The 24,566-nt window shown below is 41.3% G+C and overlaps 1 protein-coding gene across 1 annotated transcript in view; it reads right to left on the reverse strand.

Annotated features, from left to right (window-relative positions):
- The window catches only part of cpne9 (copine family member IX), an 87,469-nt gene that overhangs the window by 49,348 nt on the left and 13,555 nt on the right, over positions 1–24,566 (reverse strand). The window contains exons 3-5 of the mRNA XM_069694104.1: positions 5,039–5,085; positions 1,421–1,524; positions 35–74 (exon numbers count right to left, since the gene is read on the reverse strand). Coding sequence (XP_069550205.1) covers positions 35–74; positions 1,421–1,524; positions 5,039–5,085 — 191 coding nt within the window. The remainder of the gene's footprint in view (positions 1–34; positions 75–1,420; positions 1,525–5,038; positions 5,086–24,566) is intronic.

The following is a 24,566-nucleotide window of genomic DNA, read 5'->3' on the forward strand; positions in this document are numbered from 1 at the left end:
AAACTGTCATTTTAGGTTGACATACTGTACTTACGTGTTTGGATATGTTACAGCTTCTGGAGTCCACGTTGTACCTGCAAGAAACAGGTAGGTGGCAGGATTGGAAGAACGAGTGAGGTTTCATTTGAAAAGATTTAGAGCGACCACAGGTAGTGTTTGCAAAGCACATATTCCAGGTTATTTTACTACTATTAATTATTAAGGAACGTGTTACATTATTGTGATAACAAGTCATGGATTGCAATTTGAAATTCTGTAATTAAACTGCAGTTGTTGTAACCCTCTGGTCAACATATGGAGGGATTAGCACATTAGCTGTTGCTCAGCTGGGTGTTGATGGCCACTACTTTCAGACTGCAGGCTGGCTACTCCAATGTCATGTGTTCCTGTCAATGATGAAAAGTGTGATTGGATGGCAAGTTTGATGACAGAAAATAAAGTAAAGTAGCATGAATTATTAGCTTTAGACATCCTGCTATGCGTAGGCCTCTGTTTAAAGTTTCGGGAGAATTACTGCTTTCGGTCTTTTTGCTAAGCTAAGCTAATCAAAGAAAGCAAATATGAAAACTTAAGAAATACACAGTGTAATTTTTCAATAATTGACAGGATAGATCCTTCTGAGGTTGGAAAGATGCACAACACCAATAAGATATCATCATCATGACAATCAGCCCCTCCAGAAATTTGTGATCTAAGTAATTCATGCAAATTCAAGCAATCTCTGCAATATTTGCTGGAGATTGATATTTTGCAAAATCACTGCAGTTTGTCTGCAAAATCGGTACTGAATAAAAGCTCTGCTGAAAGCACTGCTACACCAAATAAACATTGGCAAACAAAACTCCCATTTAATTTTCGAATTTTCAAAATTTCTCGTTGCAAAATCAATCATTTTTTTATTGCAACAATCACTAAAACCTCTGTAGGACTGAACAATGAACCTGTTCCATTTTCATCCAAATAAAGCCGAGAAGAAATTGCCCTTCAGACTCCAGTGAATAATAAAAGTACATTTCTGCACCTTGATTAAACCCACAGAGGCATGTAAATTATCTTTCTCTACTTTTGATTAGGGATAACATGTAGGTGAGCCGAACAAGTGGGTATACGGATGCTAATTTAATCAGTGGGGATATTAAGTGGCCTTGATAAGTGACCTTTTTTAAAGTCTTCTTTCATAATTGTTCATCTCAGCATCTAATTGTATCATTGATTGGTCTGTTAATTTGTCATAGTGGGGCAAAATTAGCTTTTCACCAATCTGAGGACCTTCTGTAAAGGGATTATTAGGATGAAATTAAAGGCATTGTACTTTTGGTTGGTTACTCTGTATCTGGGTATTTACCTTTACGGGATGTGTCCAAGTTTAGATCTAGGTGAGTTTAGATTTATTCAGAAAAAGAGAAGTCAAGCTACTTACACATCAAACCTTAGATTCTGTTTCTCTTCAAAGAAGAAATCCAGGACGAACTTCCTGACGAAATCTGGATTCCGAGTGTTATCGATTACCTCTGTCCTGCCAAACTACAATGATAGAAACAAAGTGATAATTGGAGATTATAGCAGCATTGATTCAAGAGGCAATATATGCTAGTATACTCAGATCAAGAAAAAAATACCCCAGAGACAAGTAAATACAATCTATGAGATTCCATTGCAACCTATATCATCATTGCAACATCTCACACAAATTAGAATCCATAAATACAAAATCCACTTTGCAAAAATGTGACAACACTGCATCAAACAGTTGAGAAGCAATGTGCTTCATGCTAAATCAGACTGCTACATTAGAGCCAGCACTCCACCCTGTGAGGCCACAGAGGCCCGGTCCCAACCTCATCCTGAGCTACGCCGTCTCTCCATCACCCTGACAATCACACCAGTAATCCCCCCGGTGGACTGCTAGCCTCACCTCCATGGCCTGGCCCGACAGCGCTGTGTAATGAGCTATTGATCTTGGCACTGCCTCACCGCAGCCTCAATACCTCGACTCATGTCTTTAGTTCCCAGCGCACATAATCCGTGCTATCAACTGCGTCCCCAGCCTATCCATTACCAAGGCCTGGGAGGGGAGGGCACTGGATCTCAGAACCTACCTGCCATATCGATCCAAAAGGAAAATCCCATTATATTTCTTTCTGGTGTTTCTATTTTTGGGGCTGGAGGCCTTTGGTTTATAATCTCATTTAGACATGATTGGTTAATAGATGCTGTGAGTGAAGGCTACGGAATGGCTTTGTTACTGGTGGAGATGTGTTTCTTATGCTATAGGGTAAATTTAGGACTTGAAAAGACAATTATTATAGAAATATGCAGGTCTCCATGTGCAAATCTCCTGCTTACAGTAGGAGTTCAGCTGCAGCCACACTTTAACATTCATTGTATGTCGTGGAATTTGATGGCCTTTTGTGTTGTTTAATGGTTATTCCAACTTCAAAACATAACATGGATGCACCAGTTGTACTTATCCTAGAGTGGCAGAGTTGAGTGAATGGATCCAGAACTTAGCACTTTGTGTTCATGAAGACTCATCACCCTCAGAATACTCATATTAAGCTGTATACAAGCACAGCATAATTAAATAGGCTGATGAATGATAGAAGTAATAGTTTTTCTATTCCTACTCTGAATATGACCTTAAAGCCCATCAATAGATGACCTTCAAAAAAGAAAATACTAAGCATTTTTATTATAGCATTAAATGGCCATGACTAAATGAGCCAAAATCAGATTTAAAGGTGGTTGTTAAAAGTTAAAACTAGCCATGGAGCTAATCAGCTTTACCGATACAGTGTGGGTATGATTTGATTCAATTTGATGAACAGTGAACTAGGGAGCTAAGCAAATGACCCAATAATTGTCATCATTGTCATCGGTTGCAAAAACCTGATTGGTGCAGGGAAATAAACCCGACCCACATCAAACAAATGAGAAAAGCCCTCATAAAACAGTAACATTATTCAAGTAAAACAGTGGTTTTACCATGGGCAGGAAAATGTGTGTGTATGAAACACCCCAGTATTTCTATTGGTGTGATTTTGCTTTATCATGTCATTACATGAAAACAATCAATCCAATCAGAAAGTGCCACAATAAAATAAGTAAAAGCATATTTGTAAAAAAGGGTTCTCAATTCTATTTGTGAGCATGGCAAGTACGAGTCCATTTGAAGGCAGCAAACCTCAGAGTTTATCGTGTTTTCCTCTCTACTGTGCTGTTTTCTCAGTGGTTGTCTTAAAACAGATGAGATAAGATGATGACTACTTCATTTCAAAGCTTCCTCCGGGTAACTAGGTCTTCTGCAGCGTAATTGTGGACCTGTGAAGCATGAATGACAGTTGGTCTGCACTCATAATTGGGATGAAATACTCTTTTCCACATTTTGCTAATTCTATTGAACCTAAGGGATACATTTCTGATCATGTATTGAGTCATTTTACAGTGCATGTGACTAACAAAAGTGTAGCCACTATTTTACAGCTGCTCCTTTTTTAATGGTTGTGTGTGGTACATTTTTTGGGAGGCCAGGGTGAATTATGTGATGAGCACAGAAGTTGTAGTAACAAGGTTTGGCCACTACGCCATATTCAGGGATTTGATTTAGGCTACTCCCCCCTGGGATTTTGTCCTCAGGATTATAAATGTTTTCATCCAAAATAACCAATCAATGAGGGAAAAAAACAAGCTATCTAACTCACAAGCTCACAGTCAGTTAAGAAGCTAGAAAGTTTGGAATACAAGGGATATCACTTAGATATTTTACAGTATTAAATGCTGGTGTGGCTGTGCCTTTAAATCTGACGTTACAGCATACAGATTGAGTTGTCTTTAGTATTCCATGGGCTACCACTGATGATTTGTAGGGGCCTATGAGTGGAGGATCATAGCTGTTCAGTGGGAAAAATGGAACCAGTTATGATCAGAAAACAATTCAGTACAGTGTGATGCAGCTGGAACAGTGAACAGGCAGAGAAGAAGCACAACATTACACAAAGGTTACAGCTAAAAAAGGAAACTCATAATGGATGAGTGGAATCAATGGTTGGAAACAGGAGGATATAGTGATGTGATAAGAAAAATGCTATCTAAAGTCAGATTTTTGTACATGCTGATGAGGCATGTATATCAACTATATTTAATGAATTCCTCATACAAATAAATATTAAATATATCAATAACACAAAACATTATGTTAAAAGAAAACAAAGGATTTGTCAGTTTTCCATGCAAGGACAATTGTTGTGTTGTGTATCAATGTGTTGATACAGTATGTGTTCAGCTGCCAGTGAGATGTTTACTCTGGTGATTGCAGTGTAATTCATACCGTGTTTTTGATTAAGCCCTGCCACATGGAAAAAAGGTGTGATGTATCTTGAAGTGAGGGGATTGGCGGTAGCAAACTGACACATCAGTGTTGACTTAGAATTCGCAAATGGGTGAATAAATGACTAAAAGACAGCTTGTCATGGGCAAATTAGATGAGGGAACATAGGTGTAAGAGACGAGACATGGAATATATATCTGTGTGCAAGATAGATATACTTAAAAAAGCAGAGGGAATTCAATAGTGTAGAAATGAATGGTACACTGCATGACCTGCTTTAAAAACAGTGACAGAAGACAAGACAGCAATAAGTCAAGAGGAGCAGATGGTGCATTTTTGATGAGGCTGAAAAATAATCCACCTTCTTTTTCTTTGTGACCTAAGTCATGATGTGAATATATTTAATTTAACATCCTAAAATTCAGAGATCTTTTTGTTGTTGTCATACCTAACTTCATTTCAGGCAGTGGTTGCACTCGGTGGGCAAGTGAAGAGGTTGATATATTCAATTTTCAACAACAATGTTCTCAGGAGTTTCTTGTGAGTTGCCTTTGGACTTCATTTTAATAACCCCTTGTTTCAGCACTGATTGAAAGTCTCAACCCATATATAGCGTACCATAAAAGAAGAAAAAAACAATTGCCCATCTGGCAGACAGGTAGACACAAATATTGGATGTTGATATTCGGAACAAAAGGTTGCTTTACTCACCTCCCTCCATTCTTTGGTTCCCACAGCCTGCAAATACAACACGACAACTGGAAGGGAAATTGGAGGACGAGAAACCGAAGGGGAAGCATGAAGAAAAGGAGAAGAAGCTGTTTAATTTAAGTGTCTACCCTGATGGTTTTTACATTGTGGCACCTGCTGCACCTGATAGATATTAAAACATTCATATCCACATTTCCATTAGATCTGCTGAAGGTAGAAGCAAAGTCAACAATTTCAAATGAAAATCCATCCAATAACCATTAATAAAAATCAAGGTAGTTTAAGTACAGCATATTTAATTCATAATTAAAACATTCACTCTCAACAAGGTAAAACAGGAGTACATTAAATACAGAATGCTGTATTTTCTTTGGTTCTCACTTTTCTCCCTCATCTACCTGTGTAATCCATCTCTCTATTTTCTGCTTTGCAGATATGCTGTCACTATATTCATCCATGCCTCTCCATGGTTATTAATATGTGCAATTACTGAGAAAAAGCAGTTTTTTTGTGCACAAAGCATTGGTCTATGGAAAAAGGAAAAATATAAGCACGGTGTCATTGCAAACTGTCCTCCCATGAAAAACAACAGAAAAATTATGACAAAACACACAAATTTAATGAGACTCGAAAAAGCCTCAGCAACAGTGTAGTCCTGTTGGAGTACAATGACCCTCCGCCACTTTTTTTCTCAAAGTGAGAAAATAAAATGTTCACAGTTCTCTTAATCTGATTGAAATTCATTTACATTTCAAATATAATTAAGGTCCAATCATCTCTGAAGTGTCTGTAATGCAAGGGAACTGATAAAAACACGTGGATTGGTCTAAGTTGTCATATTGACATTTAAGATATAGTCATTGATTTATGTCATGGCCATGTTTGTCAGGAGTCCTGTTTTCCTCCGTTTTACCCCCGATCACCTCTCCTCCTGTGTCCCCTCAGTCCCCTGTCTGCTTGTTCTGTGTCCTCCTCTCCTCACCTCCCATGGCCACGCCCCTCACCGGTCCCAGCAGCTACAGCCACTCACCCCAGATCACCACCTGCAGGTGTGCTGCATCTCCATGATCACCTCCCCGGACTATATGTACCCTGCCCCTGCACAACTCTGGTTGTCGGTGCATTAGTTAGTACACCTACTACTAGCAACAGCTAGACGATGACGAGTTACTGCGAGTTGTGCACCGCAAGGACGTCCGTTCTCTGTCCGTCCGTCCTGTTCCCGTTCCTCCAGCTCCTGTTCCACCTGCAGAGCTACCTGTCGGAGTCACCAGTCGGTTGAGTTGCCCTCCCGACTCTGAGGATGTAGACTCTGTTTTTTCCAGCGGTCCTGTCCGCTGGTCTGCCCGCTGTTCTGCCGGCTGCGTCTCCCTGGATCAGTCGGTTGACTTGCCCTCCCGACTTGGAAGCAAGTGGACGCTGTCGGTGCCACCTTTTGTTTGTTTGTTTGTTGTCTGGTTGTTGGAATAAAGACTGTATTTTGGAACTAAAACCCGAGTCTGTGAGCCTGCATTTGGGCCCTGGTAAAACATCACCTCATACCAGAATACACCGACCAAGGAAGGACCCAGCGGCCACAGACTCGGGTCCGAGGTACATGACTTTATTTCAATATTTTGCCAGTCAGGCCCGCCGGAATGATCCTGTTTCCGCTGAACCCAGGATTAGGTTTGAGGGAAGCTGCCTGGCCTTCCGGGACCCCCCCCCAGAAGGAGGCGATGCCGGGGTTACCGGCCATCTGGTCCTGCTACACCCTTAGTCTCTGGACGTGTAGTCGCCACGAGCGAACCTACAGCCCCGTCAGTCGCCACTACGGACTCTCTACCCCCGCAGCGCCGGTAAGCAACCCAGACGCCATTCGGGATGGGGAGTTGGTCCGCAGGATCCTGCAGTGTGGTCTACGCGGCAGTAGCGCTGCTCTTCCGTTTCCTGTCGCTGGACAGGTCGTTGACGTCCTGTCTCCAGCTCCTGCATCCTCCGGCGCAGTCGACACCCCGCCTCTGGCTCTGTCCTCTGGCGCCGCCTCCAGCTCCTGCGGTCGCCGGCACGGTCGACGCCCCGCCTCCTGCTCCGTTGGCCGGCGCGGCCGACGTCCCGCCTCCGGCTCCTGCTGCCTTCGGGTGGGTCGAAGCCCTGCCTCGTCATCATCCTCTGGAGAGGTTCCCCAAGCCCGTCCCGCCCCGTGGCCGTCCTCCGGAGCGGTCACCCCAGGCCGTCCCGCCCCGTGCCCGTCCTCCGGAGCGGTCACCCCAGGCTGTCCTGCCCCGTGCCCGTCCTCCGTCCACCTAGGTTTCCTGTCCAGTTTTGGTTGCCGAGACGCTCCCTTTGAGGGGCGGGTACTGTCAGGAGTCCTGTTTTCCTCCGTTTTACCCCCGATCACCTCTCCTCCTGTGTCCCCTGTGTCCCCTGTCTGCTTGTTCTGTGTCCTCCTCTCCTCACCTCCCGTGGCCACGCCCCTCACCGGTCCCAGCAGCTGCAGCCACTCACCCCAGATCACCACCTGCAGGTGTGCTGCATCTCCATGATCACCTCCCCGGACTATATGTACCCTGCCCCTGCACTCCTCTGGTTGTCGGTGCATTAGTTAGTACTCCTACTACTAGCAACAGCTAGACAACAGCGAGTTACTGCGAGTACAAGTTGTGCACCGCAAGGACCGCCGTCACCCGTCTGTCCTCCGTCCGTCCTGTTCCCGTTCCTCCGGCTCCTGTTCCACCTGCAGAGCTACCTGTCGGAGTCACCAGTCGGTTGAGTTGCCCTCCCGACTCTGAGGATATAGACTGTTTTTTCCAGCAGTCCTGTCCGCTGGTCTGCCCACTGTTCTGCCAGCCGCGTCTCCCTGGATCAGTCGGTTGAGTTGCCCTCCCGACTTGGAAGCAAGTGGACGCTGTAGGTGCCACCTTTTGTTTGTTTGTTTTCTGGTTGTTGGAATAAAGACTGTATTTTGGAACTAAAACCCGAGTCTGTGAGCCTGCATTTGGGTCCTGGTAAAACACCAACTCATAACAGTGTTGTTCAATGACAGTTTGCCCTGTTGAAGTTACAGCATTATTAATTAATACAAACTTAACACTTCCAGTATTTCCTGCAAAATTGAAAGACCTTTAACATTTCAGTAGACAGAAATCCTTAATTTATTAATGAGGCTTTTTTTTTTGGGGGGTGAAAAATCTGCAGTAACGTGTTGAGACTGAACTTGGACAATAACACTTAAAATGAGGAATTCAGAACAACTGTTGAAAATAGCTGGATTATAATGTTGAATTAATTTAAATAAAAAAATGAAGTGATCACAGCATTTCGGTTATTGTATTGTAACCTTGCCTCCACAGTGGTTACACAACCACAATCAAGCCACAACCTAACAATATGCTCTGGTACTTCAACAAATTTCACTGCACCTTGGGCCTCAGCTGTACTTTGTTTTGTGCTGGATTGTATGTTATCAAATATTAATATGCAAACAGTCTAAACTAAAGTATTTTAATTAATACTTGTTAAAGAAATCAAAATAAATACAACTGAAAGCAATGTTTACACAAAGCTTTTCAGCCATGTTTTTCAAATATCTGGTCAAACAGTGGTGTGAAAAAGTGTTAGCCCCCTTCCTGATGTCTTTTTTTTTCATGTCTGTCACACTTAAATGTTTCAGATCACTGAACAAATTGAAATATTCGTCAAAGATAACACAAGTAAACACAAAATGCAGTTTTTAAAAGAAGGTTTTTATTATTAAGGGAGAAAAAATAATCCAAACCCACATGGCCCTGTGTGAAAAAGTGTTTGCCCCCTAAACCTAATAACTGGTTGGGCCACCCTTAGCAGCAACAACTGCAATCAAGCGTTTGCGATAACTTGCAATGAGTCTTTTACAGCGCTGTGGAGGAATTTTGGCCCACTCATCTTTGCAGAGTTGTTGTAATTCAGCCACATTGGAGGGTTTTCCAGCACGAACCGCCTTTTTAAGGTCATGCCACAGCATCTCAGTAGGATTCAGGTCAGGACTTTGACTAGGCCACTCCAAAGTCTTCATTTTGTTTTTCTTCAGCCATTCAGAGGTGGACTTGCTGGTGTGTTTTGGATCATTGTCCTGCTGCAGAACCCAAGTTGGCTTCAGCTTGAGGTCACAAACAGATGGCCGGACATTCTCCTTCAGGATGTTTTGGTAGACAGTAGAATTCATGGTTCCATTTATTACAGCAAGTCTTCCAGGTCCTGAAGCAGCAAAACAGCCCCAGACCATCACTACTACAATATACTTTACTGTTGGTATGATGTTCTTTTTCTGAAATGCGGTGTTACTTTTACGCCAGATGTAATGGGACACACACCTTCCAAAAAGTTCAACTTTTGTCTCGTCAGTCCACAGAGTATTTTCCCAAAAGTCTTGGGGATCATCAAGATGTTTTCTGGCAAAAATGAGACGAGCCTTAATGCTATTTTTGCTCAGCAATGGTTTTCGTCTTGGAACTCTGCCATGCAGGCCATTTTTGCCGAGTCTCTTTCTTCTGGTGGAGTCATGAACACTGACCTTAACTGAGGCAAGTGAGGCCTGCAGTTCTTTGGATGTTGTTGTGGGGTCTTTTGTGACCTCTCGGATGAGTCGTTGCTGCGCTCTTGGGGTAATTTTGGTCGGCCGGCCACTCCTGGGAAGGTTTACCACTGTTCCATGTTTTCTCCATTTGTGGATAATGGCTCTCACTGTGGTTCTCTGGAGTCCCAAAGCTTTAGAAATGGCTTTATAACATTTTCCAGACTGATAGATCTCAGTTAATTTCTTTCTCATTTGTTCCTGAATTTCTTTGGATCTCGGCATGTCTATCTTTTGAGGATCTTTTGGTCGACTCCACTTTGTCAGGCAGGTCCTATTTAAGTGATTTCTTGATTGAGAACAGGTGTGGCAGTAATCAGGCCTGGGTGTGGCTGGAGAAATTGAACTCAGGTGTGATAAACCACAGTTAAGTTATGTTTTAACAGGAGGGGGCAAACACTTTTTCACACAGGGCCATGTGGGTTTGGATTTTTTTTTCTCCCTTAGTAATAAAAACCTTCATTTAAAAACTGCATTTTGTGTTTACCTTGTGTTATCTTTGACTAATATTTAAATTTGTTTGATGATCTGAAACATTTAAATGTGACAGACATGTAAAAAAATTGGAAATCAGGAAGGGGGAAAACACTTTTTCACACCACCTATATATGACCTTGTCTGAATAAAAACAGGTACCGGCAGTGCAAGGTCTCACATTTAACTTTGTGTTGTATGCCCATGAAGCAAAAAGTCCTGTACTGTTACTCTTCAAGTCAATTGTTTATTGGCCACGTTATTTGTGTATAACTTTTTTTTTTTTTTATCATTCTGAAACCATCATGTAGAAAATTATTACAGTTAACACAATCACTCTAAACAATTTCCCCTTGGGGATTAATAAAGTAACTACCTAACCTAATCACTTTAGACTAAAACAATGAAGTTTGTTTGGTCAGACATGGTTTCCTTTATGATTAACATTCAAACCTTTACACACCTTTTTGCATGGCTACATAGGCTTAGTATTGTTAAATTAAAGTTAGTACATCTCACTAGGCCCAGCTAGATAGTACTCATGGTTTCTTATTTACAAAGGTTCGCTGTGGCAAACATTGCTTGAAGTACAACAGCATAAATATGTAACAACACTGAAGCAGCCCAATTATAGTCCACAAATGCATTATGTTAGGCTCAAATACACACATGCGCATGCATAAGCAAACAAACAAGTAACAACACTCACTAAAGGCTCTTATAGGATGTATTAATAATTGGCCAAGTGTTGCTGTTTGTGTCTAGACAGGCACCATCATCCACTTTGTGCCTATGTGAAGTTTGGACATTAGCTCTAATGAACTTCACACTGTCTCGCCCGGCAGATGATTAAAAACACATTTTCCCTTCTAATGAGCAATTAACAGAGGGGAGATAAGACAGAAAGGGCAGCAGACAGTGAACCTTTTAGGCAGTGGCTTCAGAAGAAAACCATATTTTCTTTGTCAGACTGTTAACAATATGGGAGGCATACTATGCTGTGTAAATGGGTTTTTTTAAATCGAAGTAATACAAGGTAATCAGTAGTTATGTTAGCCTGCAATTGAATTACAGAAGGCAGTGAAGGCAAATGAACACCAGAAGTTTAATCTCTTTGTGTCAAAGCCATATCCCTAAACTGAGATAATGATTTTCAAGGGACAGAATACACTTCTTTAACTGAAATCACAGTCACAGGAAGTTGATGTTTCCCGAAGGTTACAGAGTTAGAGAAAGACAGGCCGACAGAGGGCTTAGACTAATCCACGTAAAGGCCACACTAGTGTCGGCCCTGACCGAAGACCCTGACTGATTGTGTACTTTATGGAAAGTGACTGAGAAAGGAAAGAGCCCATCTGGTCAGCCCACAGTGGCCAAATCACAAGGCGGTTCCATGTCCCCTTGAACCTGACTCCCAGCTACGACTCCTGACAGCAGAATGGGCACTCAGGGGACATGAATGATTCAGAAATGAGCACAAATCATATATAGTTTTAATGTAGATCCACAGCTCAGCAGCATACAGAAAAGAGTGTGCTAGTGAAGGAGGACAGATCAGATCCAGCAAACAGGGACATGCACAAATATTTTGAGAAGCAGTGGCTCAATTCTTTTAAAAATGGCCCTCCACCACACTGACTGTATTCTCCCACTGAAGGTACACATGCTTATGGACGAAACACTGATGATCGATGATCACCACAAACTATAAATGTTCACTTTAATTGTTAATTAAAAGGAGAGTCTTGCATCGAAATAAAAAAAAAGTCATTATTTCATGTTGTCTTAAACTTCTACCATACTTCAAACCAAAAATAATTCACCTCGCCCTCTTTTTAAATCTGGTTTCCAAACAACTGCCTCCCTTTGCTGCCTCTCTCAGTTCCTTCTCCCTCTCTCTGTCACTTCCACAGTAGGACATTTTACTGTGCAACACTTTGAATTTGTAAGACTGCCAACTTACTTCCAGATAAATATTAAATTGAGCTCAGCTGCACTGCCTCGATCATAAAGATTGACATTAAAACAAAAAAAGTGGAAAGAAAATCGTCACATTTTATTAGCTAGTTCTAGAATTACACAATAAACTGTAACAAATGGCAAAAGTTTAAACAAATCCCCTGCTTCCTTGAAAAGGTAATGTGCTCCCCTGAGAACCTACTTTGAGACATTTAAGGAGAGCCTTAATACATTTAAATTTTGTAGTCAAAGGTTATAGATTTAAATTTTCTGTACAACAAAGTTCCTGAAGTAAATAATATTAGTTAAACATGTCAATGTTGTGTGTTAATGTGCGCATTACATTGTAATTTCTGAACATTTTCTGTGGCCATCCACACATGGCAGTGCTGCACTCAAATCTTGTTGCCACTTTATGTTTATGTTGCCACTTGAACTTTTCTTCACCAAGCAGACGGATGTAACTTAGTTCGGTTGCCTGCTTGCTTTAGGTAGTGTAAATAAATGATGAAAAAGGATTGGCTTCATCAGGGAAAGTGAAAAACAGCCAAAGAGAGAGGTTTTTTTTGCATTGACACTGTAATTGACTGCACTGCTGCATCTGACATGTTTAGTAGCAGTACAGACTGGAAAAGAGGGCTCCCCCATGAACCACTGTGTAATTCAAACCTTGCCTAAAGATACCTAAAAAAAAAAAACATATCAAAATAACAAGAATTGCAAATAACAAAGAATTTCTTCTGTGAGAATTTTCAGCAGTGTCCTGCTTCTTTCATTCTACTCTTGCACTCTTCCAAGAGTACTCATAAACTCTAAATATATCAACATTAGGGATGCCATGAGGACCAAGGACTTTGGTACCAAGCTGATGCCAAAATACATAATGTTACATGTTTTTCTAATGTACTGTGGGTATTTTAGATAGTGCCGATACTGAAGAAATGGGACAATATACAGTACATATGTGGGGTAGTGCATTTGGACTTCTAGGGGCTTCATACTACTGGACTATTTGGATTTAGGCAAAGTATATTCTTGAAATAAGCTTCTCTGCTAGATTACTATTGTATCTGTATTGTATTTGCTGTTTTAGGCTAACTATATTGCTAGTTTCTACTGTTTTTGTCTTACCTTGAATTGTATGAGTTAGGATTTTGTTTCACTCAAGTGACTGAGAGTTAAAGAGGACCTGTTATTTAAAGCTGAGTTTCTATTGCTGGACATTACCGCCTGGTGCCTGAGGGACTAATTAGCAGGGGGTGTGGTCAGCACAGCTGTAGCCAACCATCGTCAACTCTGGTGTAAAAACCAGGAATTGTTTGACGAGTCAGCTTCAGCGTCTGCGAAGACTTGGAGGATAAAGACAAAGGAGTCTTTTGGGGTAGGCTGAGTATAATGCTGCACTGTTTACTGTTATTGGATACGTGTTTAATTTCCGTGCCTGTGTGTATATCTACTCGTAGATACTATAAGCCTCGCACTCGTTCACACCATTCCCGTAACCTTTCCTCTGTTATATATCCCACCTGTTCTACACATACCCAACACCTCGTCACAGGGGGCCTCTGGAATTGCCAGTCAGCTACCCGCAAAACAGACTTCATTTCTGGCTTTGCTATCCAGCAATCGCTTGACTTCCTTGCTCTCACTGCGACTTGGATCACACCGGACAACACGTCCACCCCTGCTGCTCTCTCCTCTGCCTTGTCTTTCAGCCATACACCCAGACCCACTGGTAGGGGTGGTGGTGGTACAGGTTTACTCATCTCCCCCAAATGGAGTTTTTCTCTCTACCCCCTTCCACTTTTTACCCCACTGTCTTTTGAATTTTATGCTGTGGCAGTTACTCATCCGGTACAATTAAACATTGTTGTTCTCTACCGTCCTCCAGGTTCTTTGGGAGATTTCTTGGAAATGGCCCTCCACTTATCCTTCTGGGTGACTTTAACATCCAGACAGAGAAGTCATCTGACCTATTACTTTTACTGTCTTCCTTTGCTCTCTCACTCAGTCCTTCCCCTCCTACTCACAAAGCCGGTAACCACCTGGACTATATTTTCACCAGACACTGCTCCACATCTAACATCACTGTAACTCCACTTCATGTCTCTGACCACTTCTTTATCTCTTCCACTCTCTCAAACGGACCCCCCCCTACCACATCAACAGACTCTGTACCTGTCTGTTGCAACATTCGCTTCCTCTCTCGCTCCTCTCTGGCCTCCTCTGTTTGATCTGCCCTCCCCTCAACTGACTCTTTCTCACTCATGTGTCCTAACTCTGCCACAGACACTCTCCTTTCTACGCTGTCTTCCTCTCTTGATTCTCTCTGTCCTCTTAAGTCACGACAGGTCCGCAACTCCTCCCCAGCCCTGTGGTTGTCTGACTTGGTGCTCTCAGAGAACCACTATGCGAGCATCATAAAGGAAATGGTGAAAATCGAAACGCCCTGATGACTTGCTCACTTATCAATCTCTTCTCTCCTCTTTCTCTGCCTCTATTTCTATGGCCAAAAGCGCTTTCTACCAAACCAGAATTCAATCCTCATTTTCTAACCCCAAAAAACTCTCCTCCATCTTTTCCAACCTCCTTGACTTCCCCTCCTCCTTCCAGCCTTCTACCTAGCCACTTTGTCAACTATTTTACAAAAAAGATAGATGACATATGCTCCTCATTTTCTTATCCATCTTCTGTAACTACATTTCCATCACTTTCATCCCCTTTGCGTTCCTCTTTCACCCCCGTCTCCCAATCAAGTTCTTATCTTGGTAACCTCCACTTGCCCCCTTGACTCCATCCCATCTCACATGCTCCTAACCTTCTTCCTTTTCTCACCCATCTTATTAACACTTCCCTGTCAACTGGCTGTTTCCCCAGCTCTCTGAAGGAGAGAGTGAACCCTCTCCTGAAGAAACCCACCCTTAAACCATCTGAAGTAAACAACTACAGACCTGTCTCTCTTCCTCCCTTTCTTTCCAAAACTCTGGAGCGAGCTATCTTTAACCAACTCTCCTCCTATCTCCATCATAATAACTTTCTTGACCCTCACCAGTCTGGTTTCAACAGGCCACTCAACAGAGACCTTGCGGTGTCTGAGCAACTTCACACTGCTACAGCAGCCTCTCTTTCCTCTGTCCTCATCCTTCTAGACCTTTCTGCTGCATTTGACCTCCCTTCAGGACCTCAATGTCTCATCTCTGTTCTCATCCTACCTCAACGACCGCACTTACCGGTTAACTTGGAGAGGATCTGTGTCTGAACCTTGTCCTCTCACTACTGGGGTCCCTCAAGGCTCCGTCCTGGGTCCCCTCCTCTTCTCTCTGTACACCAACTCTCTCGGCTCTGTCATTCATTCACATGGCTTTTCCTACCATAGCGATGCCGATGACACCCAACTAATCCTCTCTTTTCCCCAACCTGAAACACAAGTAGCCGCACCAATCTCTGCCTGTCTGACTGGCATCTCTCTGCGGATGTCCGCACACCACCTGAAAATAACCTTGACAAGACTGAACTACTTTTCCTTCCAGGGAAAGGCTCTCCCACACACGACCTGACTGTTACCTTTGACAACTCTGTGTTAGCCTCAACCCTCACTGGTAGGAACCTCGGTGTGACACTAGACAGTCAACTCTCTCTTACTGCCAACATTACTGCAACAGCACGTTCCTGTAGATACATGCTGCACAACATCAGCAGAATACGTCCTCTTCTCACTCAGAAGGCGGCGCAGGTTCTGGTCCAGGCTCTGGTCATCTCACGCCTAGACTACTGTAACTCCCTCCTGGCAGGTCTACCTGCTAATGCTATTCGTCCTCTGCAGCTCATCCAGAATGCCACAGCTCGACTAGTCTTTAACCTCCCAAAATTCACTCAAACTACTCCGCTCCCTTCACTGGTTACCAGTGGCTGCCTGCATCCGTTTCAAAACATTAGTATTTGTGTACCATGCTGTGAACAGATCGGGTCCAGTCTACATCCAGGACGTGGTCAAACCATACACTCCGCTCTGCGTCTGCCAATCGGCTCGTTGATCCCTCACTGCGAGCTAAACACTCAACAAAATCATGACTGTTTGTTGTCCTTGCTCCTAAAAGGTGCCATGAGCTCCCCAATGACATCAGGACAGCAGAAAGTATATACATATTCTGTGAAAACTTTGTAGTTTGACTTTCTTGGTGTGGATGGGCAGATACAGGTCTAGCACTAGGACCCAGGCAAGCAGGCAGGAAGGAAGGAGAGAGGCTATAAAGGGAGGCAGGAAGCTCACTTAGGCCTCTCTCCTGCACACCTGAGCTCAAGCTGTGGCCCGCCTTCGTTTGGTGATGATTTTGTCTCCAGGCACCTGCATGTTTCCAACTGAGGGGAAGGGCTTTGCTTCAGGCCTGGACATTCTTTTACCAGACACTTCTGAGATGCCAGACACTGTTCTTTTTTTCACCATTTGTTAGGTTTTAGTTTGTTTTAACACAAAATTGTTTGGGCTGTTTTTTGTGTTTCATTTCTTTCCAGTGTGGCTGTGGTTGGGCTGCCAGGGAGAACAAAATGGTGGCAGTCTTTATGCATGTCTTGTTTGAGTTTGTTTAAGTTTTGGCATTTTGTAGTGCTGTTAAATTGTTTGGTTTAGCTCCAATTAATTTGTTTGCAGTGGTGTTTATTTGTTGTACATCTCATTTGCCACCAGCCTCCCTGATAGTGCAGTTTCCCCACATTCTTTATTTCTTTGGTTGTTAATTTATGGTTTATTTGATTTTTGTATTAAACAATTATTTCAACCCCTTCATTATTCCGTGTTTAGTTGGATTATCCAGTCAACTGGAGATGCATTTGATTTTGTATAATGTAATAAAGCTCACATCTTTGTCGACATCAATCTCAAGTTCCAGTTTATTCTGGCCCCTGTGTATTATCACCTGGTCACGTTGATGAAAATTGTACTTTCTTGATTCTTGTTGTTCTGGGTTTGTACCCTCATGGCGCAATGCACTTATTGTAAGTCGCTTTGGATAAAAGCGTCAGCTAAATGAAATGTAATGGAGTGGCTTGGCAAGTACAGGTGCAGCAACGGGTCCACTGTGACCAAGAGTTGTGTATGGAGATTCTGAGCATTTGAGTCTCATGATTGGTGAAGTTCTAGATGACCAAAAGCCAATATGCAAACATTGTCTGAGCTGTAGATGGGTTTGGATACCTTGATTTTGATACCGATACCTTTTTTGATACAAGTTTTATAATAACCATTTTAAGAAAATTACATTACAAATTTCTTCTTTAGTTTTAATCCATTTTTAGAAGGGGAGACTGTAACCCAGGTTGTTTTTTACAGCTACAATTAACATGTCCAATAAACGCCTCACATGGAAGATATCGTGAGGTGTTACAATTTACAGGATAATGTTCTTGGCAAGTACAGGTGCAGCACATGGAAGCCATCACTTGATGCTACAATTTACCTATGACCCGTAAACACCTCACATGCTTTGCTAATAGCAGATACTGGCTTCTAGCTGCATACAGAAAAGCCTATGAAGGCTACCACTTTTTTTTATCATTTGGCATTTAACAAATGCAGTGGTTTGGCTGACACTGAATACAAAAGTGAACTAATTCAAGTTGCAGATGGTTTTTTCAGAATTAATATTTTGTTCTTCTACACTGTTGGTGGACCATCGATTTTTCTGGGTTGTGCGCCATCTTCTTTTGTCACCTGCCAACTGAACCAGCTTTCACTATTAAGAACCACAGTTTTGGCTTCCTGGTTGCACTGAAATCAGTGAATCTACATCTGAATACTTTGGTTTTGCAGTCAAAGGAGAGAATAATGCCAATAATGTAGCACTCACTTTTGGAAACCCAGGCACCTGATGTTATTGTCTTCACACCATCATTTTATATGGTCTAATTGCAATAATTTGGTGAAATAATGATAAACAGAAGCACTAACAAAAGTTATAGCATTAATAGGTAGAACAGGGTAAGTTAAGCCTCTGTGTTTCCCAGCAGTTATAGACATTATTGGTTATGTGACCACACATTTTGAAAGAGTCATCCACTTTACTCACCTTGTGCATTACCAGCTATTTTAGTTTGCGGAAATGCAGCCAACTCTATTGATTTTGCTTTGATACAGCATTATATAAGATAAACGTGTTTTATTTCACCATGATCATTATGACAATTTACTCCCATCTGACCAGCTAAACATCTGTGTGCATGTACTCGAAGGATTATTTTTTGTTGCAATGTACTTAATCTTTTTAGCAGATTTTTGTCATCACATTATCTTTAGCATGAACAAGCACACTAGGAGACATTTCATCATATTCAATATTAAAATGTCTGTCCTATCAGAGTGTCAAGCGTAACTGAAAATAGCAGGGTGTACTTTCGGACTCATCCAGCTAATGCTGAGCGAGCTGACAGCAACAGTCACCTGTGTGAAGGTTTTTTTCTGACTGGGGATTTCTTGCTGCCTGCGTCCTGGATTTGTACTGTAGGAAAATATAATCAGAGAGTGGGCAGACATAAACAAGATGCCACAGGCTTACTTACAGGCTGAGGGCACAAGCTGCTCACTGTGAGGTGAAAGAGAGGTGATCTGGTGGTGGGAAAGTGGGGTTGAGGAGCTGGAAAGGGAGGCTAAATCGAATATTGAAAGGGGAGGAGAGCAATGGAGGTGGAAATAACAATGACAGAGCGATTAGGTTGGACAAAGAGGAGGGAGGAGATGAGATGGATACATGATTGCTAGACAAACTGAAGTGGAGTAGAAATCCCAGTCCAACACAGTCAGGTGGTTGTGGATTTCAGCGGGAGAAGAAGGGGTCGGTTTAAAGGGCTTTGCTGTCAGAAATCCTTCACAGATACTCCTCTTACACAGTAATTTAGCTGAGGTAGGGTGGTCATTCTTCCACGTAAACCTGCTTATCTGCTGCCAAGAGAGGGATAAGGCAAGAGAGCCTAGAAACCTTTCGAGGCTAATTCTTGAGCCTCGGTGGAGCAGCTCTGATAAAGCAGCACAGCTGGGGGCCAATAAAGGGAGCGACCATGCTGACAAGATAGACACTTTTTTCTCTGTGAATACCAAGCCTTCTTACCAGTCTAAATCACTAACGAATGCTGCAATAGAGAAGAACACCTCGGCGACATTTACTGAGATGACATAGATTCCTGCATTATCTAAATCAAGTTCTGTAAGCACAAGCTTTAAACATGTCACTGATATATCGTCATGTTATGAAGCTGATATTGTGTTAGCAGATAGTTGCTTATCTACACGTCAATCAGTCATGAATGCTTATTATCATTCATTGGGAGTCTCTTTTTTTTTTTTAGCTCACTGTTGTTGCCTATGAGGGAAATACTGCATCAGGGTCTTTGGCGGCAAAATGCTTCATTATACTCACAAGGGATGTAATAGTAGACTCCATGTATTTGTCCAGAATGGGTATCCAATGTTCTGGTCCATACGCCCTGTGATCCCAACAATTACTGTGAGAAGTCTGTTCAGTCTACATACTTGCTAGCCTGTTGTTATCAGACCCAAGTTCACCATGTGAATGTATGGGTTTGGCCACAGTCCAAATGCAATTGCTTTCAGTCATTGCATCTTGTGGGGCATAAACTTTGGGTTAATTTTGAAACTATGGGAGCAGCCTTTAACTTATTGGCACTGACCACCATATGCACTGAAACCACTGCAACTAAATTTAGAAAACAGATGCTCCTACATCATCGCACTTTGCCAACTCCATTAGTCACTAACTGGTTCGTCTTTTACGAGTGGCTGAGCAAACAATGTGAAACGTGTTTCCAGACCATAATCACACCGAAGAAAACTGAAGCTATAGGTCTGGAGGAGTCAAGTAACATACTTGGACTTCTGAAATGAACACTGAAGAGCTCCACCTGGAACATTTTGGCAGTACGGTAGCTGTTGGATGATAGACACTTCTGGCTGGGTTACCTTCCCAAGCTGCAGAGACTGTGAACGTTATATGACATGTGTATGATATACTGCCTCCGTCTAAATGTTGAGCTTTAATTGGCCTTTCTGAGTGCCCAGAATCTGCGACTTCTCTTCTAAAGCTGTACGGATCAATCAACTGGCCATCATGTGGAGATAATACTAAACATATGTACCAAGTCCCAACTCTTTTATAGTAATTTTGAATTAATTATGAATATGTTACACTTGTCTCCATATACAATTTTATTTGATATATTTAATAATTGAGAGTAAGAAGCACAGAGTATTTTGTTATTGGTAGTATGCAGCATTAGAGTGACTGTTACAGTACGAATTATAGGCAGTTAGAAATGTTTGAATGTTTCCCCAAAGTTCAAAAATATGTATATCAGGACTTATAGAGCTCATAATTAACATGTTGTACCTTGTTTGTTCAATCTGTACAAAAACAGAAATATAAAATAACTAATAATTGATCTCTCCTCAGACAACAGCATTATCAGCAAAACAAAAGTCACACAGACTGCACAATTATCATATATTTAAAATCCAGACCACAGAGTGTCAAAGAGATTTAGAGTTTTAACAAAACACGGTAAATGTTTGAAGGTTTGTGCCGTGGTTCACACATCACTTTTCTGTAATTCATTACTGGCATGATTGGTGTCCAATAAATAATCAGACTGGATTTAGTCAAATAAAAGATCAGCTCTATAACATTCCCCTGGTACGGAAAAAAACAACGAAGCTATGACAAAACTATTGTAGATTTGGGGATTTTGATTTGTTACCAAAAAAGGGCTTAATCATCGTACCAAATCCATATAAAATCAGGCAGTACTGTGTGTCAAGAAGTCCTTGTGCAGCATTGTTTGCCAACTTTCTGTTCATGCACAGGCATGCTTTAGATGTTTAACATCATATTCATTCATCCATTTATCATTTCAGAGCTGAGCTTAAAACCTACATACCTCTGGTCATAATGGAAGCTAAAGCTAAACATGGAACAGCAGGATACAGTAGTATTGTCATCTTTATATCCACTGACCTGATACTTTTTTTGTTAATGCTCTACATAGTAAATCAGTGAATAGTAAATATTTTACTTTGAGTCAGCGTTGTTAATAAATATCATGGGAGTGGGATCGACAAACTTGAACTGAATTAATGGGGGGCGCTCACTCTTTCCTCAGATCTCATTACTACTCCTTTGGGGTAATTAGAGACCAGTGACATTTGTTTTGAAGGGATGACTCAGGCCTTGCCTTCATTCACCACCACCACTGAGCCTTTATTGAATTAAAACTGACCAGCCTATGGAAGTGGCACTTGTATAAGTGATGCGTATACAATGAATGCGGGAAATGTCATGAACACAAATTAGAATAGTTTTCCTTTAATCCTTTCCTTTAGTCATTCAGAGCATGACAGACATTCTGCTTTACATTCCCCCACATTTAGAAACAACTTTCAAAAAATGTACAGTCAAATACTGACAACAGCAACCGCCAGTTTACAGAAAATTGCCACTTATAATAAATAAATAAAAAGCCAAAAGCAACTTGTTTCCTAATCCCATAGTTCCAATATGTAAATGTAATCTTCTTGCTGGAAAATCTTTAGAACATAAGCAGCAACAAAGTCTCAAAACTAAAACCACACCTGCTGTGCTATAACAAAACATTAACTCCTACCTGCTGATGAGTCACAATCCTTAAGCAGCTACAACAAAATGAATATGCAGGAAGTATCACACAGTGCTTTGAATTTAATAAACCTGACTCATTAATTAGCAATGAGGAACTGCAACGAGTGATCATAATTGATTTAAATGATTGATTTTAGTTTTAAATACTCCTGGACTGGTGGGAGCAGGGAGGCTGTCTCTCCTATGGGTTTTAATGGAGTTAAACACCCATGCATGTGGATGGAAACTGTCAGCACTCCACCGGCAAATGATGTTATGTAAGAGAAGTGGGATGCTTCGTATGGGAGCCTGATAGCAGTTTAGATGGTGGTGGATAGAAATAAAAGGGCCAGATGAGTCTTGTGTGTAGCTTCAGGAGCTGCACATTAAGAGCACGAAGCAGCTAAAAGATTGCTTCTATTTTTATAGTGTCTTCTCTTAAACTTTCAAGGTTGTAATGCGTCAGTGTCATAAGTAATTTTCGAAGTAATTGAGAACTAAACCCACATCTTTGTGATGTCAAATTTAAACAGGAATAGGAGCTGGAAATGATTATTTTAGAAGTGCAAAAAGGTCATTTTAGTGACAGGAAAGCTGTACCAAAAAACAAAGAGGTACAGTCAGCTATCGGGAATGAAAAGAAAAATATCTCATGAATACCATTATTTTTATCTGGGTCCAAAAGAATGTATCGTAGAGATGCGTTTGTCTCTCTGGCAAAACGACAGAACTTCTTTTTTTCATCAGGGATTTAAATTGGTCATGGCTGATGCAGTTCAAATGGGAAGGACTTTTACTCGCTTGAGTACAAGACCCGTTTGCATCTCTTCAAGGACAACGTCTGTGTGGTTGAGGTCATGCGTGCCTGGAATATTTTAAAAGCCAGCAAAGACAGGACTGAATAAGAATGTGCAAAGGGTCAACATGCATATCCAACTAACAGCAAGACAGAGCATCATGTATGAAAGGAGCTTTGTTTCAGTATAAAACATCCATCATTTAAAAAAAATTACACCTCCTCTATAACACTGACTGACTGACAGCGTACATTTGTACACAGCATACATAAACACTTTCCAAAAGCGCTTACATAACTTCAATCCTTGGTGGACAAAACACTGATGTCAAATCAACTTGTGATTGATTGATTGATATAATTATTATAGTGAGTCCAAATCTGACCAATTTCCATGATCATCCGAAAGGATTTCACACCAAGTCAAATGACGAAAGAAAAAAAAGGAATATTCTTCATATTGTCGTCTGACTATTGTTCATTTGCACAAGCAACGCAAATTTGTATTTCAGCCACTCAGTACAGCCCCTGTGTGTTACAAGCTCACTAAAGTATGATATCATAACACATATTGGTGCATAAACCTGCATGTAACCAGACATAATATCACAACTTAAAGACAATGGGACACCGGTCGAGGCGCAAGTAGTATGGCCAACATCTTTATTATTTTTGTGTGCACGAGCGCAACTCTGGCACAGTGGTGAAGAAGGAGGAATATATATTAGAAGGTGTGTCACAACAAAGTTCATGGCCACTCAAATCCGCTTCTCTCATTCCCTTTAAGACCTCTGTAGCAAAGCAGACTGTCAGTTTCTTATGAATGAAATAAAAGTATATCTGATATATATTATAGCCTACTTTTCTTGAAGTTCAAGGTCTAATCACCAAATTAATGCTGCTGTGGGCTTGGTGAGAGGGAACTAATAATATAATGAACTCCTCTTCTGGTATTATGACAACCGCTGTCCAGTTTAGGAAGCAGTTCAATTATATAAGACAAAAACCTGCATCTTATAGACCCCAAACACTGGCATTCATTAAATGTCAAATTGAACAAAGAACACTCATCCAATATAATTAAATCAGGTGCTGGGATGATGTTGAGGACTGAGCAGAAGAAAATTCCAGATGGAATGTCGACATAAATTTGTAAATTTATGAAAACTCTAAACATTTAGACTATAATACAAAAATAATAAGCTGAGAGACACTAAACCTCTCCATAGTGCTGAGTGAAACTGGAGAAGTGGTGGTACGTTTCAGTGGCTTTGTAACTGATAGCTACCATTTTCGATTAACCCTTGTGTTGTCCTTTGGTCAAAATGACCCGCAGCTGTGTTCAACCAAGTTCTATTTTATTTCTATATTTGTTGGGATCATTGGTCATCATTCTTTAAAGAAACCCTCACAGCCTTCTTGTCACCAATGATCCCAAAAAATATGAAAATAAAATAGAAATTGGTTGAACACAGCTGTGGGTCATTTTGACCCAAGGACAACAGGGGGGTTAAGATGTCAAATATCTTTCCAGCCTCAGCCCAAAGGATACAGTGTTGCAGTGGAAAACAAGGAATCACAGAATTTATACAAAAAACTGAGAGGAAGACTGACATTGGTAAAATCTCTTTATCACTATTTCAGAATTTAAGAGCTATTTAAATATCGGTTTCCTAGTTTGGCAGAAAAGGCAAAAAAAAAGGGAAGATGACAAATCTGGACTCATCCAAGATCACAGACTGTAGTCGACAAAATCAGGGGCCAAGAATGACTAAAGCCTGAGATTAGAAAAAAACAAAACTCAAATACAGAGTAAGTAAGGATATGAGTGCTGCAAACATGAATACCACAAGCCTGGAGTTTAAGGTCTTTCTAAAGCACATCAACTTCAAAGTAAAAAGGATAACTTTCAATGTCAACAAGGGGGAAAAAAAGACGCTGCATTTGAAAAGAAAGAGTAAAAAGGAAAATCTCTGAACTAGAAATATGTCAGCCCTCAAAGCTTTACCAACTGCTTTCTGTACTTCTGTTTATTCATTCTCATCTAAAGCA

Source organism: Brachyistius frenatus, unplaced genomic scaffold (genome assembly GCF_029030835.1).
Source record: "Brachyistius frenatus isolate BFR_SWC_R1_liver_20210118 unplaced genomic scaffold, ASM2903083v1 Contig_16, whole genome shotgun sequence".
NCBI lineage: Eukaryota > Metazoa > Chordata > Actinopteri > Embiotocidae > Brachyistius > Brachyistius frenatus.